The sequence below is a fragment of the Ursus americanus genome, chromosome 4 (assembly GCF_024610735.1).
Source record: "Ursus americanus isolate L20-20 chromosome 4, mUrsAme1.1.p, whole genome shotgun sequence".
Classification (NCBI taxonomy): Eukaryota; Metazoa; Chordata; class Mammalia; order Carnivora; family Ursidae; genus Ursus; species Ursus americanus.
The window spans coordinates 22,132,267-22,146,486 of NC_142130.1; the positions used below are offsets into that span (position 1 = coordinate 22,132,267).

Consider the following 14,220-nt stretch of genomic DNA (forward strand, 5'->3'; position numbering starts at 1 on the left):
TAACAATTTTCTAATAGATTATTTTGATTTTTCTGCAAACACTATCATATCTTCTGGATAACGAAGTTTCATTTCTTCCTTTCCAATCCCTATACCTGCCATTTGTTTTTCTGGGCTTACTGGGCTGACCAGGGCCTGGAACACAATGTCAAATAGAAATGGTGATAGCAGTTAGCCTCGTCTTGTTCCTTTCTCATAAGGGAAGCTTTCAATTTACCATTTTATTTGATGTTTGCTGTAGGTTTTCCAAAATGAATTAAGACATTTTCTTTCTATACCTAGTTTACCAGGAGTTTTTATTTTTAATACATGTCAAATGTTATCAAATTTTTTTTCTGCATTTCTTGAAAAAAAATCACGTTTTTTTCTCTTGCAATCTTTTAATAGGATGAAATACATTAATTTTCTAATGTTCAACCAATCAGGTATTTCTGGGAAAAAGGTGATGTCTTCCATTTTTTATATGTTGTTAGATTCAATTTCATAATATGTTGTTCAAGATTTTTTGTATCTAGGTTTATGGATGAAACTGGCCTTTCATTTTGCTTTTTTTTTTCATTGTAAATTTCATTTGCAAATTTTGTTTTTTTATACTGGCCTTGACAGCTATTGTACCAAGGTTATGCTAGCCTCACAAAATGAATTGGAAATTGTACTGGATTGAACCTACGAAACTTACTTTATTTAGAAATAGGGTCTTTGCAGATATAATTGAGTTATAATAAGATCATACTGGATAAGAGTGGATCTGTGTAAGCTCAGGGAAATCTGGACACAGGGGAGATGGCCATGGGAAGAGAGAGGCAGAGACAGGAGTGAGAGAGCAGCAAGCCAGGAAACAGCAAAGGTTGCCAGCAACCACAGACGGCAAGGTAAGATTCTTCCCTAGAGCCTCTGGAGTAAGAACGGCCTTGCAGGTATCTTGATTTTGAACTTCTACCCTCCAGAACTATGAGAGAACAGACTTCTGGTGTTTTAAGTCATCTACTTAAAGTCATTTGTTACCGTAGCCCTAGGAAGCTAATATGGGAAGTGTTCCCTCTTTTTTTATTCCCTAAAACATTTGTGTAAAATTAGGATATTTTCCTTGACTTTTTAGTTAGAGTCATCTGGGGCTGGAATTTACTTTGTAAGATTTTTGATTACTGGCTCAATTTCTTGAATGGTTTTCAATTTCCTCTTGAGTCATATTTGTAAGCCACAATATTTTCATAATATTTTCGTTATCCTTTTTAATGGCTACAGCATCTGCAGTGATATCCCATTCACCATTCCTTATATACATCGTGCCTTCTCTTTTTTTCTTGATCCATCTTTCCAAAGTTTTGTCAATTTTACTAGTCTTTCCAAGAACTAACTTTTGACATAGTCTTAAATCACATTTGTTTCTATCTCATTAATTTTTCCTCCTCATTATTCCCTTCCTTCTACTTCATTGGGTCTATTTCACTGCTTGTTTTGTTAGTTCCTTGATATAGATGCTTAGCTCATTATATTTCAGTCTGTTTTCCTTTCTGATAAATACCTTTACGGTTATAAATCTCCTGCTAAGTTTTGCTTTAGCTGTATTCCTCAAGTTATACATGTTGCATTTTCACTATCATTGAGTTCAAAATATTTTCTAAATTCTATTATGATTTCTGTTTTGCCTCGGAGATTATTAAGAAGTGAATTTAATTTCTAATTCTAGTTATATTTTTGTTACTGATTTCTAGTTTAATTGCACTGTTGTCAGAATATGTATTGCAAATGAAATTTATTGAGAAGTTTTGTGGTCCAGTATCTGGTCAAATTTGTAAATGTTGAGATTTGAGAAGAATGTATATTTTCCAATTGTTGGGTGCATTATTCTATATAAATCCATTAAGTCTAACAACTCATAATGCTTTTCTAGGAAAATAACTTTTCCTGTCCTTGACCTCTAACTACACTCTCTCTTTTCTATCTCCTTTCTTACAAAGAAATAATCAAGTTCTCCATAATTGGGATCCCTCTCTCCATGCCACAAAGTCACTGTCTTGGACTGCTGACCTCAAGTGTTCAAACAACAAGTAAGCCATTTAATAACTGGTTAACGTTTGGCACAGTATTTTAATCTCTCAGGCTCATCCTTCTCATCCGTAAATGGAGATGGTTGGATTTACCGAGGATTAAAATATAATACATGTAAAAATACTATTTTCATTATTAATAAATAAATTACCTACATAACTGGCAAGGTAGTTGGCAATTATTATAATGACTAACATTTTTACATTTCTTTATTGTCATGATTCCAATATCTGGCTCTTCTCAGGTTTCAATTAACATACACTAAATTCCCTTGGCTGCAGTAAGATCACATAGGCCCTCCTATCCACGTGACTTTTGTCAAAGAGCATAAACATATTCAATTGGGAAAAGAAGAAAAACTGTCACAAATACCACTGAATCTCCATTTCAGATTCTTCTGCCATATTCAATATTTTTGCATCTTCATGGAAGAACCCAATAAAGATTGCCATGGTCGCTGAGATGGGTGACCCTCACAAGAAAAATGAACTCCATTTCAAGTCTGTGTGAAATAAACAATAACATTTACTGAACATCTGATGCAGGCAGGCACTGCACTGGGGACTTTCAGATATATCTCATGCAACCTCCCAGAAACCTGTTAAGATAGATATTATTACCTACTTTCGTTTTTTTAAAGATTTTATTTATCTATTTGAGAGATGGCAAGCAGAATGAGACAGCAAGCATGGGGGGGGGGGAAGGTAAAGGGAGAGGGACAAGCAGACTCCCCACTGAGCAGGGAGCCCACTTGGGGCTCCATCCCAGGACCCCGGGATCATGACCTGAACCGAAGGCAGACGCTTAACCGACTGAGCCACCCAGGCGGCCCTACTATCTACCTTCTTTTTTTTTTTAAAGATTTTATTTATTTATTTGACAGAGAGACAGCCAGCGAGAGAGGGAACACAAGCAGGGGGAGTGGGAGAGGAAGAAGCAGACTCCTAGCGGAGGAGCCTGATGTGGGGCTCGATCCCACAACACTGGGTTCACTCCCTGAGCCGAAGGCAGCCGCTTAACGACTGCGCCACCCAGGCACCCCAGCTATCTACCTTCTAAGCAGAGAAATTGAGGTTCCGGAGATTACAGGGATTTGCCCAAGCTCACATAGGGTGGAGAAATATGCAGAGCAGGTTTGTACCAACACACCTGCTAGTGTTAGTTAGTGTATACTAGCAGGTATAACACCCATCAAGCCTGGCACTGAATGTCCGCCAAAGGCCCGATCCAATAAAAAAGAGAGTAAGGTCAGAATCTTTGCCGGGTCTCTTTGTGACTCTGTCTCTCTACAGTGTTCCTCATTCCCACTCAACTCTCCCACATCCTTTACCAACTCTAAGGCATTACCCCACAGAGACAGCTCACGCAGTATTGGTCTCGGTCTGTGGCTGGTTTCCGGAGACAGTGGGAGAGGGTTAGGGACTGGTTACCTGCAGAGAATTTGCCATCTGCTCCACAAATCACAATGGCTTTTACTGTATGGTCTGTTATAGCTTTCCGCAGTCCCTCTTTTATTCCATGGAGTACGGCCGCACTAAAAGGAAAAAAATACATGAGGCATTAGAATTTAATTTCTACCATCTCAGAGTTTTTTCCTTTTCTAACAATGGAAAATGAAACACACAATGGATAAAAACCCTAGTTACTTACTATTCAGTTTTCGCTAATTTAATCAACCGATAATATATATGTTGGGGCGCCTGGGTGGCTCAGTTGTTTAAGCATCTGCCTTCGGCTCAGGTCATAATCCCAAGGTGCTGGGATCGAGCCCCATGTCAGGCTCCCTGCTCAGTGGGGAGTCTGCTTCTCCTTCACCCTCTGCCCCTCCACCCCACTCATGTTCTCTCTCTCACTCACTTTCTCTGTCTCAGATAAATAAATAAAAATCTTAAAAATATAATACGTATGTCAACTGTGAATTAAACATGAAGCTAAATAAATAAACTTCTTAAAAAATAAAATTAAATTAAAAAAAAATAAAATTTTCCTGAACTTTGCTGTAACTTTGACCACATAGAAGCAGTACTCATCAATTTTAAAATATTATTGTACATTCTCTATGTACAGGAAAAGGAGTCTACAACATCCAGGAAACAACAAAATACCACACTAAGATAAGTGCTGTAATAAAATTACAACGAAAGTGATGTGGACGTTCACAAAGAGAAGAATTTACTTACAATTTATCATATTAGCAAAATATAAGAAAACTGAAATAGTCTAAAAGAAACAACTTAAGAGACGTGTCAAGGGCTTCAAGTTACCCCAAATATCCAACCCTCCCCACTTTCTTCCAAGTATTAAGCATCTAGTCTTTAGCTGGATACATGACTGCCCAAAGTAAAGACTGCATTTTCCAGCCTGCTACGCAGGGAAGACAGTGTAAGGCATTAAGTTCTGACCAACAGGATGGCAGCAACTGTGGCAAGAGTCCTAAAGGATTGGGGATGCTTTTCTCTGTTCCTTTTCTGGCAGGAATGGGGATGTGATGGCTAGATCATGGGCAGCCGTCATGGACCAAGAGGTGGAAGCCGAGTATTGAGGATGGCAGAGCAAGAGATAAATAGATGGGGTCCCTGATGATTGTGGAGAAGTCATGCCATTCTAAGACACTGCTGTGAAAGAAATCAACCTTGTCTTGTTTAATCCACTACTCTCTTGAGTTTTCTGTCTCTGACAGCCAAACCTAATACTAACTAAGGAGGCAAAGGCAAGGTCTGGGAAAGAAAAGACATATAATAGACTGCTAAGTTTCATTGATGAGGGAGTCATCTACAGAAGAGAGTCAGGATTGAATGAGTCTGCCAAAGGAAAAGAGAGCTGGGGGTATACACCCTCACTGAAGAAGTGGGAGAGGCTCAGCAGAGCAATTCAGTACCAAGGGAGGCCAAAGTCACAAAGATCAAGAGAAGAGAATTTGCCAAGCAACAGAGGATCAGTAAGTGTCAGGGGATGGTGAAGGAGGAGAACCTGGGAAATGTGATGAGGAACTGCTTAAAGGAAAAATGACAGAACCAGAATCCAATCAGTTTGTACTGGAATTTTAAGCATTCTGGGTAAAAGGTCTGTCCTAGTATACAGGGTGAAAAAAAAAATCTTACACACACACACACACACACACACAAAACCACAACAAACTCCTAGAAAAGCCAGATTGTTCAGACCAGCAACTATAAGTTAAAAATCTCGGGAAATAAAGGAGATACTGGTATATATTAACTCCCTTTCACCTAGTTACTTTTCATCATTTAACCTAGAGGAAACCAAACCAAACTTCTTGGCTTTGACTGCTTAATTTGAAACCAAATCTGCTAGGAGTGCCTGGGCTCAGCTGGTTAAGCATCAACTCTTGATCTCAGCTCAGGTCATGATCTCAGGGTCATGGGACTGAGTCCCCCACACAGTCCCCCCACCACATCCAGCCCTACATGAGGCCCCACGTTGGCTTGGTGCTCAGCAGGGAGTCTGCTTGAGATTCTCTCTCTCCCTCTGCCCCTCCCCCTGTGCTTGCTCACTTTCTCCCTCTCTCTCTAAACTAAATAAATAAATCTTAAAAGAAGGAGCAGGAGGGGGGGGGAAGAGGAAGAAGAGGAAGAGGAAGAAGAAGAGAGAAACCAAATCTGCTAATGAGATTTGGACCCATCCAGAATACTCAGAAGTCCAAAAGGCAAGTATTTCCTCTGCATAAATAATGGCTGCAAAAGTAGCCAAAATCAGTGCTCCTGAGGACAAGAGGCTGGCTTCCCCCATTTCAACCAAACTCTACTCTTTTATTTCTTATGGTCCTGCTAATTTTGCAAAATTCAAACAAAGGGAAATGAAAATGGTTGTAAACAGATACAGCTTTACTAGATTCAAGCTGAGTAAAGGGCCCACAGCCTTGTAGCAATGATAAGTTTACAGGGGTTAAGAAATTATTTTCTCCCCTTAATATTGTGCAAGTATGGAGAAATCGAGTCTAGAGTAAAGATCACATTTTCATGGGGGCTGACCAAAGTTCTTTAGCTTCTGTGATTTTAGGAAGCCTTTCCTGTGACAGTTTTTTAAAACCAAAGGTCATCAAATCAAGTTTGTGACTTGTGACCAGAGTTTTTTAAATTAGAGAAATAGAAGAGAAGAGAAAAATAGAATATGACAAACTAGGGGCGCCTGGGTGGCTCAGTTGTTAAGCGTCTGCCTTAGGCTCAGGGCGTGATCCCGGCGTTATGGGATCGAGCCCCACATCGGGCTCCTCTGCTGGCAGCCTGCTTCTTCCTCTCCCCCTCCCCCTGCTTGTGTTCCCTCTTTCGCTGGCTGTCTCTCTGTCAAATAAATAAATAAATAAAATCTTAAAAAAAAAAATGACAAACTACATAACATGTAAGGGTAAGGGTTTTGTTTGGTTTGGTTTTTTGTTTGTTTGTTTTTAGTAGGCTCCACTCCCAGCGCGGAGCCCAGTGCAGGGCTTGAAGTCACAACCTGCCCCCCCCAGATCAAGACCTGGCTGAACTCAAGAGTCGGATGCCTGACAGACTGAGCCACCCAGGCACCCCATAAGGAAAAGTTTTGTTTCACAAAACTTTGTTTTCAGTTATGTATGTGTATGTGTGTGTATTAGGCTGCTGTGTAAAACACGGGAAGCCTGAAAGCCATTGTCTGAGAGACGGGCCTAGTAATCAGACATATCCTACACTTATGAAGAGGGTTGGCATTCATCTGAATGGAAGGAAACTTGGTGGCTAAACTAGCAAAGGATTTAAACTATATGTTTGGGCCAAAAAAAAAAAAATTCAAATAAGAATCAGTGAGCTAGGAAGAGATAATTTCCCATATACAAGTAGCAAGGGGAAAAGGAAGGAAAGAAAAGTATAAAGAAAAGAAATAGGGGGAGTGTGCCTGGGTTGAAGCCCCACATTGAGTGTGGAATTACTTAAAAATAAAAATCTTTAGGGGCGCCTGGGTAGCTCAGTCGTTAAGCATCTGCCTTCGGCTCAGGGCATGATCCCAGCGTTCTGGGATCGAACCCCACATCAGGCTCCTCGGCTGGGAGCCTGCTTCTTCCTCTCCCACTCCCCCTGCTTGTGTTCCCTCTCTCGCTGGCTGTCTCTCTCTGTGTCAAATAAATAAATAAAATCTTTTTTAAAAATAAATAAATAAATAAAAATAAAAAAATAAAAATCTTTAAAAAAAGAAAAAAATAGGCAACCTAAATTTGATGAACACGCTGGGGTATATACCTCGATGTAAAATACAACTTCAGAATGGGTGCCTGGCTGGCTCAGTCGGTAGAGCGTGTGATTCTTGATCTCGGGGTCATTCGTTCAAACCCCACATTGGGTGTCGAATTACTCAAAAATAAAATCTTAAAAAAATATATGTATATAACTTCAGAAGAAGATAGAAGGAAGGGCGGGAAAGCATTCCCAAGTACAGAAAGCCTGATGAAGCTGAAATAAACCCCAGGCAGCAGCGCCTGCTGGGAAGGACTTCCATGACAGGGAGCTAACACCTGTGCAAAGCCGGCGCACGCCCCCGGCATAACCAGCACATTATGAGGTAGAGACAAACATGTCTCTTGCAAGGGGGGAGGGGCAGGCTAAATACAAGAAACGTTTAAAGTCGTTATGAGAAAATATTTCTAGTTATGGGTATAAGACTGAAACTTTTTTCCCGATTTCAGCGACGGGCATGGTTTGCCGTTATGAGCAGAGGCTGACGCAGTCCTAGTATCTAGTGTCTCCAACTAAAACACACGCAAGTCCAAAATGGATACGTAATCATTTCACTTCTGTTCTTCTTCATCAAAACCAAAATAACAGATATTTTGCTTTTTTTCCTGAGAATCGCAAGTGGACATATTCTTGTAGGATTTTATTCCTGCACTTTTTTGTATTATTAAATGCAATGACTTATATTAAAAATAAGAATTACACTAATACTCATGATAAAATCAAATCTGATGACACTAAGGTAAAAATTCAGTTAAAATTAGCAGGCCTCCTCATTCCAGTCTCTTTTGGCTCCAGCCCTATGTGATAAGAACGTTGACCAAAGGCCTTTCTTGCTGTTTTATATATTCTTTGTAAATTATAATTTGTTAATCCTACTCTCTGAGGATGGGTGGTTCTTTCCTGGGCTGATGGATCAGTATCCTTTTTACAAAAATATGCAAGAACCAAACCTATATAATTAAACATTTTAAAAATTAAAAACAGAAAAACCACCAGTTTTGAAAGCAGGGCTGCAAGTACACCTCACACATTGTTGTGAAATGTTTAATAAGTAAGGCGCTTCACGATGTAGTAAAAGAAGATAAACTGCTCAAACACTCGTTCTTCAGGAAATGCTACTGAACAGGCTTACTCCAAACATATCTTCCACGGAAGCACCAAGGCCTTGAGTTTAGAACAGATCAGGAGAGAGAACTTTGCATTTCTGCACCACACCACATTTCACCTGTTTTCACTGCCTTGGCATTAATGAGGACCTTCTTTACTCTTTTATTTTCTTTTTCTTTCTTTCTTTCTTTTCTTTTCTTTTCTTTTTTTTTTTTTTTTTTTTTTTTACAAATGTGAAGCCACCTTCTCATCGGATTTTTAAATCTTTCCGTCACACATTGTTAGCGTGGCCTGGACTTGAGGTTGGGAAGTGAGGGATCAAGGTCCAGCCAGCATTGTTCACCTTTGGAACAGAACGTACACCAGATAAGTCAAAGCTGCTAGCGAGCAGAAGGGCTGAGCACGAAGCTGGCACGGCCGACCCGGGTTCGAGCCCAGATCCCCCCCACTTAGTAGCCCTCCGTCTGCCTCTGAGCCTCAGTTTCCTCACCAGTGAAGCAGGGATTAGAGTTCGCCGCGAACATTAACCAAGCTAACTTAAGCACAAGGCCCTGGCATGCGCCGCGGTTCCATCTGGGCCGGTGTCTTTCCGCGTTTAAACCAGCAGGGGGGTCAAAGCCTCAGAGCAGGCAGGCGGCGAAGGGCGCGCCGTCCCCGGGGCCGGGGGCCACCGAGCCCGTTACCTGATGGCGTTGACCGGCGGGTTTCGGAGGCGGATTAGCGCCAGGCTGTTCCGCAGCCGCGTGTACTCGGCCATGTCTCCGCGGTTGCGGAGGTCGTCTCCGCTTCCCCGCGCTGGGCGATGCCGCTTTCCCCCACGCGCGGGGCCGGCCCGGCGAGGAGGGGCGCCCGCTGAGCCAATGCGAGCCCGGCGCCGCCTCCCACCGCCCCCAGCCGCCGGAGGCCCCGGGCGCCGCCGCCGGCCCTCCCACACGCTTCTCCTCGTCCCCCCTCCCCGCCCCCGCGCTCCGCAGGCGCCTGTGCTCTCTTTCTCTGCTTAGGTTCGCATCGCCACGTAGATCCGGGAGGACGGTGGAAAATAGGTGTGATTGCCAGCAAGTCGAAGTTTGCAACCCTGCCTTCGCTGGACAACTTCTGGGTTCACTAACTTGGTGGAGCTGTCATCAGTTTTCATCTTCAAGAGCCTTCTTAACAGAGATAGATACCTGGGGTCTTACCGATTAGGTGATAGGACACGCGCTTGGAACATAAAATACACGCACCATGAATTTCACCGGTATGGTACCAACCACTTACAGAACAGTAATTTTATCTGTCTTACTATAACGCGCAACCTAGTGAAATGTATGGGTATCTTGTCTGCCCCAACCTTCTTTTTTCTTTTTTAAAAAATATCCCCAGTGTTGTTGAGATATAATTGACATACATCACTATATAAGTTAAATGTGTATAGCATAATGACTCACATAGATTGGGAAATGATTGCCCCAATAAGTTTAGTTAACATTTGGCATCTCATATAGATACAAAATAGACAAAAGGAAAAAAAAAAACCCTCTCTTCTTCTGTCATTCCTAAGGATTGTGATTTCTAATATTTCATTCATCCATGAATTGAGCAGCTATTATGTGCTAGGCCTGGGCAGAAGACGAAAGATAAACCAGGCCCAGCCCCTTCCCTCCAAAAGTGCACCACTGAAACAAGGTTTTTCTAGATGCCATCAGCCCCTGGTGGCCCTCACAGTCCATCACGTGGTCGTAAGGCAGTCTGGAAGTTTCAGAGGAAAACAAAACAAAACAATGGAATGATTTCGTTCACTGATGTTTCGCAAATCTCAGCTAGGATTAGGGACTATTTTCATACTCTTTGACTTCTTGGAAATAAAAACAGTTTCCAAGTCTTGGAAAGTAGGATTGCTTTGAGGTCCTGGGAACAAGCCGCAGTATGAAGGTATCCAACCTATCAGGGACAGCCAGTCTAGCAAGGACAGCCCTCATTTCTAGTGGCCTCCCAATCACAAACAATCCAGTGGACAAAACCCAACTTCTACAGGCGATATCAATCTCTGATGCCTCTGAAAATTTCAAGTGATATTGTCTTTTTTTAAAGGATAATGAATTTTTAAATTGAGATCTAACACACTATCCCATTTATCCTTTTAAAGTGTGCAATTCAAAGGCGCCTAGTGGCTCAGTTGGTTAAGTGACTGCCTTTGGCTCAGGTCATGATCCTGGAGTCCCAGGATCGAGTCCAGCATTGGGCTCCCCGCTCAATGGGGAGTCTGCTTCTGCTTCTGACCCTCTCCCCTCTCATGCTCTCTCTCACTCTGTCTCTCCAATAAATAAATAAATAAAATCTTTTAAAAAATAGAGTGTACAATTCAATGATTTTTAGTATATCCACAAGGTGTACATGATCACCACTCTCAAATTCCAGAACATTTTAATCATTCCAAAATAAACCCTGTACCCACCACGCAGATTTGCCTATCCCACATATTTCATATAATTGGAATCACACAATATGTGGCCTTTGCACCTGGTGTCTTTCACTTAGTGTAACATTTTTGTTTGTTTTGGGGAAGGAGTGATTCCAGGTCCTCCTAGGTTTGGGTAGTTCCCTGGCTTTGTGGCAACATGACTGCAGTTTTCATATGGTGTTCTCCCTGTGTGGGTGTATCTCTGCAACCAAATTTCCCCTTTTTATAAGGACACTAAATGATCCCATCTTAATTTGATCATCTGAAAAGACCCTATTTCCAAATCAGGTCACATTCACAGGTCTTGCTGTCTAGGACTTCACGTCTTTTTGAGGGACACAATTCAAACCATAACAGCCCCCTGCGGTTACTGCAGTAGATGCCCTTTTATGGGGCAGGATGACTTGAGCACCACAAGCAACCAGGCAATCTTGGTATTTGAAGCTACAGAAATGGCAATGACTTCCACTCTTCCGAATCATAATTCATAGTTTAGATTAAGTTACATTTGATTTCTTTTTTTTAAGTGGTCTTCATGCCCAGCGTGGAGCTCAGCATAGGACTTGAACTCACAACCCCAAGATCAAGACCTGAGCCGAAATAAAGAGTCATACACTCAACCAACCGAACCACCCAGGCACCCCGGCTTTTTTTTTTTTTTTTCCTAAAGAGAGCAAAACTGTCCAGAGTGGGGAAATGTTTATCCTTAAATAACCACACAAGCTAGCTTTTCATATGAATCACCACAAGGAGAAAGATTTGGACCTTACCAGCTACGCCTGAAGGCTATTGGACTTTTAAGAAATTAAAATGAACAGAAAAGATGCAGCCTCCATCTGACATTATTTTTTAGGGAAAGGGGAAAAAGCCCTTTAAATTGGCAGGATGCATACCAAAGTAATAAATGACAACATTTAGAAAAATGGGCTTTTGGTGTTTCACAAGAAAAGGCTTAACACTTAAAATTGCACAAGTTTCCTCCTTTGAAATATGCAGGCAGAACCGTTTATTTATTTGTTTTTCATCTGGATGTTCTGTAGAACATTGTATTCAATTCTAACACCATATTGTGATTCAAGTCGTTTCTCCAGCTAAGTACACTAATGATCATAAACACAATAATACAAAATAAAATAATAACTAACATTTCATTCTTCCCATGTGCCATGCTTTGTCCTAAATGCTTTGCATGTATTGACACACTTAGTCCTTCTCACAGCCCATGGATAAGGTATCGTTCTTTATCACCATTTTATGGAAGAGGCACAGAGAGCTAACTTGCCTAAGGCCACATTGCTACTGAAAGTGGAACCGAAGTTTTAACCCACAGTGTCTGGCTCTGGAGGCTGTGTTAGCGTGTTTCTAAGATTCATCCGTGTTGTATAGTATGCATCAGTGTTTCATCTCTTTCAGTGGCTGAATAATAGTTCATTTATATATATATACCACATTTTGTTTATCCAGTCATCAGTTTATGGGTATTTGGGTTGTTTCCACTTTTTGGCTATTTTTTAAAAAAGATTTTTATTTATTTGAGAGAGAGAGAGAGAGAGAACGAGCATGGGGAGGGGCAGAGGGAGAGGGAGAAGCAGACTCCCTGCTGAGCAGGGAGCCCAACACAGGGCTTGATCCCAGGACCCTGAGATCATGACCTGAGCCGAAGACAGACGCTTAACCAACTGAGCTGCCCAGACGCCCCTCTGAATGTATATATATTTTTCTCTCTTCTAGCCTGAGAATCGTCTTGGAACTACTGAATATGTGTCCATCTCCTCTGCGAGTGTGCACAGTGTGTAGATGTGAGGTGGATTGCTACAGCCATTTTGCCACCCTGAGAGAGGCTGGCCACAAACTGAAGCAGATGCTACCCAAGGCAGAGTTGAGAGGGGAAGAATGGGTCGTGAACGACATCATTGAGTTGCTGGAATAACCAATCCCGATGCCTGTCATAACAGTCCATTTACAGAAGTCAATACATCCCCTATTGTTGAAGCTACATTCTGCTGTGTTTTGTGGAAGATGCAGAGGCATTGCCCAGACTCCCCTTCAAGGAAGGACTTGCTGCACAACTCCAGAGAGCATGGCCAGCTGGCAGCCCCTCTGTTAGCTTCTCTAGGATATGCCTCAGCTGCAGAGAGCCACCTTGCTTGAAATTGTACCCTTCCTGAGGCAGACAGCATCCAGTGCAAAGGGTTGGCCATTTCAACCTGACCCAGGATACTCTCTGATGGGCACCACTCACTCTTCAGCTCTCCCCCAAGTTGGCTGAAGATTCCTTCAACCTGAGTAGCAGTTCAACATCTTCCTCTGGCCAATCCTGCTCCTATCCATTCCTAATGAAAATCCCCGTCTTCATATCAGTGTCTGCTTCTCAAAAACACAATCTGTGACAAGATTCCTGTCACATCAGTCAAAAGTATACAAATTTAGATTCCATGGGATAGTTTGAACTTGGTCTTGACTGGAGGAAGGGAAACGCACTCATTACCTTATTTTAAACTTCGTGGAGATTTCAAGTATACACAAAAAATAGAAAGAATATAATGAACCCGAATACACCCAGCTTCAACAATGTCAATATATGACCCATCTTCATTATCTGAACTCTCCCATATTATTTTAAAATAAGTTTCAGACATTAAATGGTTTCATCCATAAATACCACAGAGCACTGATGTTCGCTTTGGGAATGCAATGCAGTGCCTTTTACATTCTCCTCCCAACCCAGCTCCTACCTGTTGTCTCATTTCTTCCTCTTTCCACAACCACAGCTTTCAAAAGAGTATTTTAATAGAAGAAAAGGCAGTATTAGTAAGAGATAAAAGGGCCCAGAAAGAATCCTAGAATCCATTCATTTTTTTAAAAGATTATTTATTTATTTATTTGACAGAGAGAGAGAGACAGCCAGTGAGAGAGGGAACACAAGCAGGGGGAGTGGGAGAGGAAGAAGCAGGCTCCCAGCGGAGCAGGGAGCCTGAGGCGGGGCTCGATCCCAGAACTCTGGGATCACGCCCTGAGCATAAGGCAGATGCTTGATGACTGAGCCACCCAGGCGCCTCCTAGAATCCATTCATTCTTTCACTCATCTAACAAATATTTTAGGCCTGTCATCTCTTAGAGTCTTGGGATGCACAGTTTTTATCCTTATAGGTGGTTGTTCAGGTGTAACGAGGTGTAGTGATGTCTTGGTCAGATGAACTAACAAGAAAAGAAGGAAGGAAGGAAGGAAGGAAGGAAGGAAGGAAGGAAGGAAGGAAGGAAGGAAGGAAGGAAGGAAAGGGAGGAAGAGGAAGGGAGAGAAGGAGGGAGGAAAAGTAAGTGCATCTACTAGTGGTTATAGTGGGAAATATGCATTGTTTTCTACTACACAGAACAAGACAAGGTTTACTCCAGGCAGAACCTTAAAGAGGA

The 14,220-nt window shown here is 41.9% G+C and overlaps 1 protein-coding gene across 1 annotated transcript in view; it reads right to left on the reverse strand.

Moving 5' to 3' along the window:
- Positions 1–9,248, reverse strand: part of EHHADH (enoyl-CoA hydratase and 3-hydroxyacyl CoA dehydrogenase) — a 46,104-nt gene extending 36,856 nt beyond the window's left edge. The window contains exons 1-2 of the mRNA XM_045776613.2: positions 9,053–9,248; positions 3,483–3,586 (exon numbers count right to left, since the gene is read on the reverse strand). Coding sequence (XP_045632569.1) covers positions 3,483–3,586; positions 9,053–9,126 — 178 coding nt within the window. The 5' untranslated portion in view covers positions 9,127–9,248. The remainder of the gene's footprint in view (positions 1–3,482; positions 3,587–9,052) is intronic.
- Positions 9,249–14,220: the final 4,972 nt, after the last annotated feature.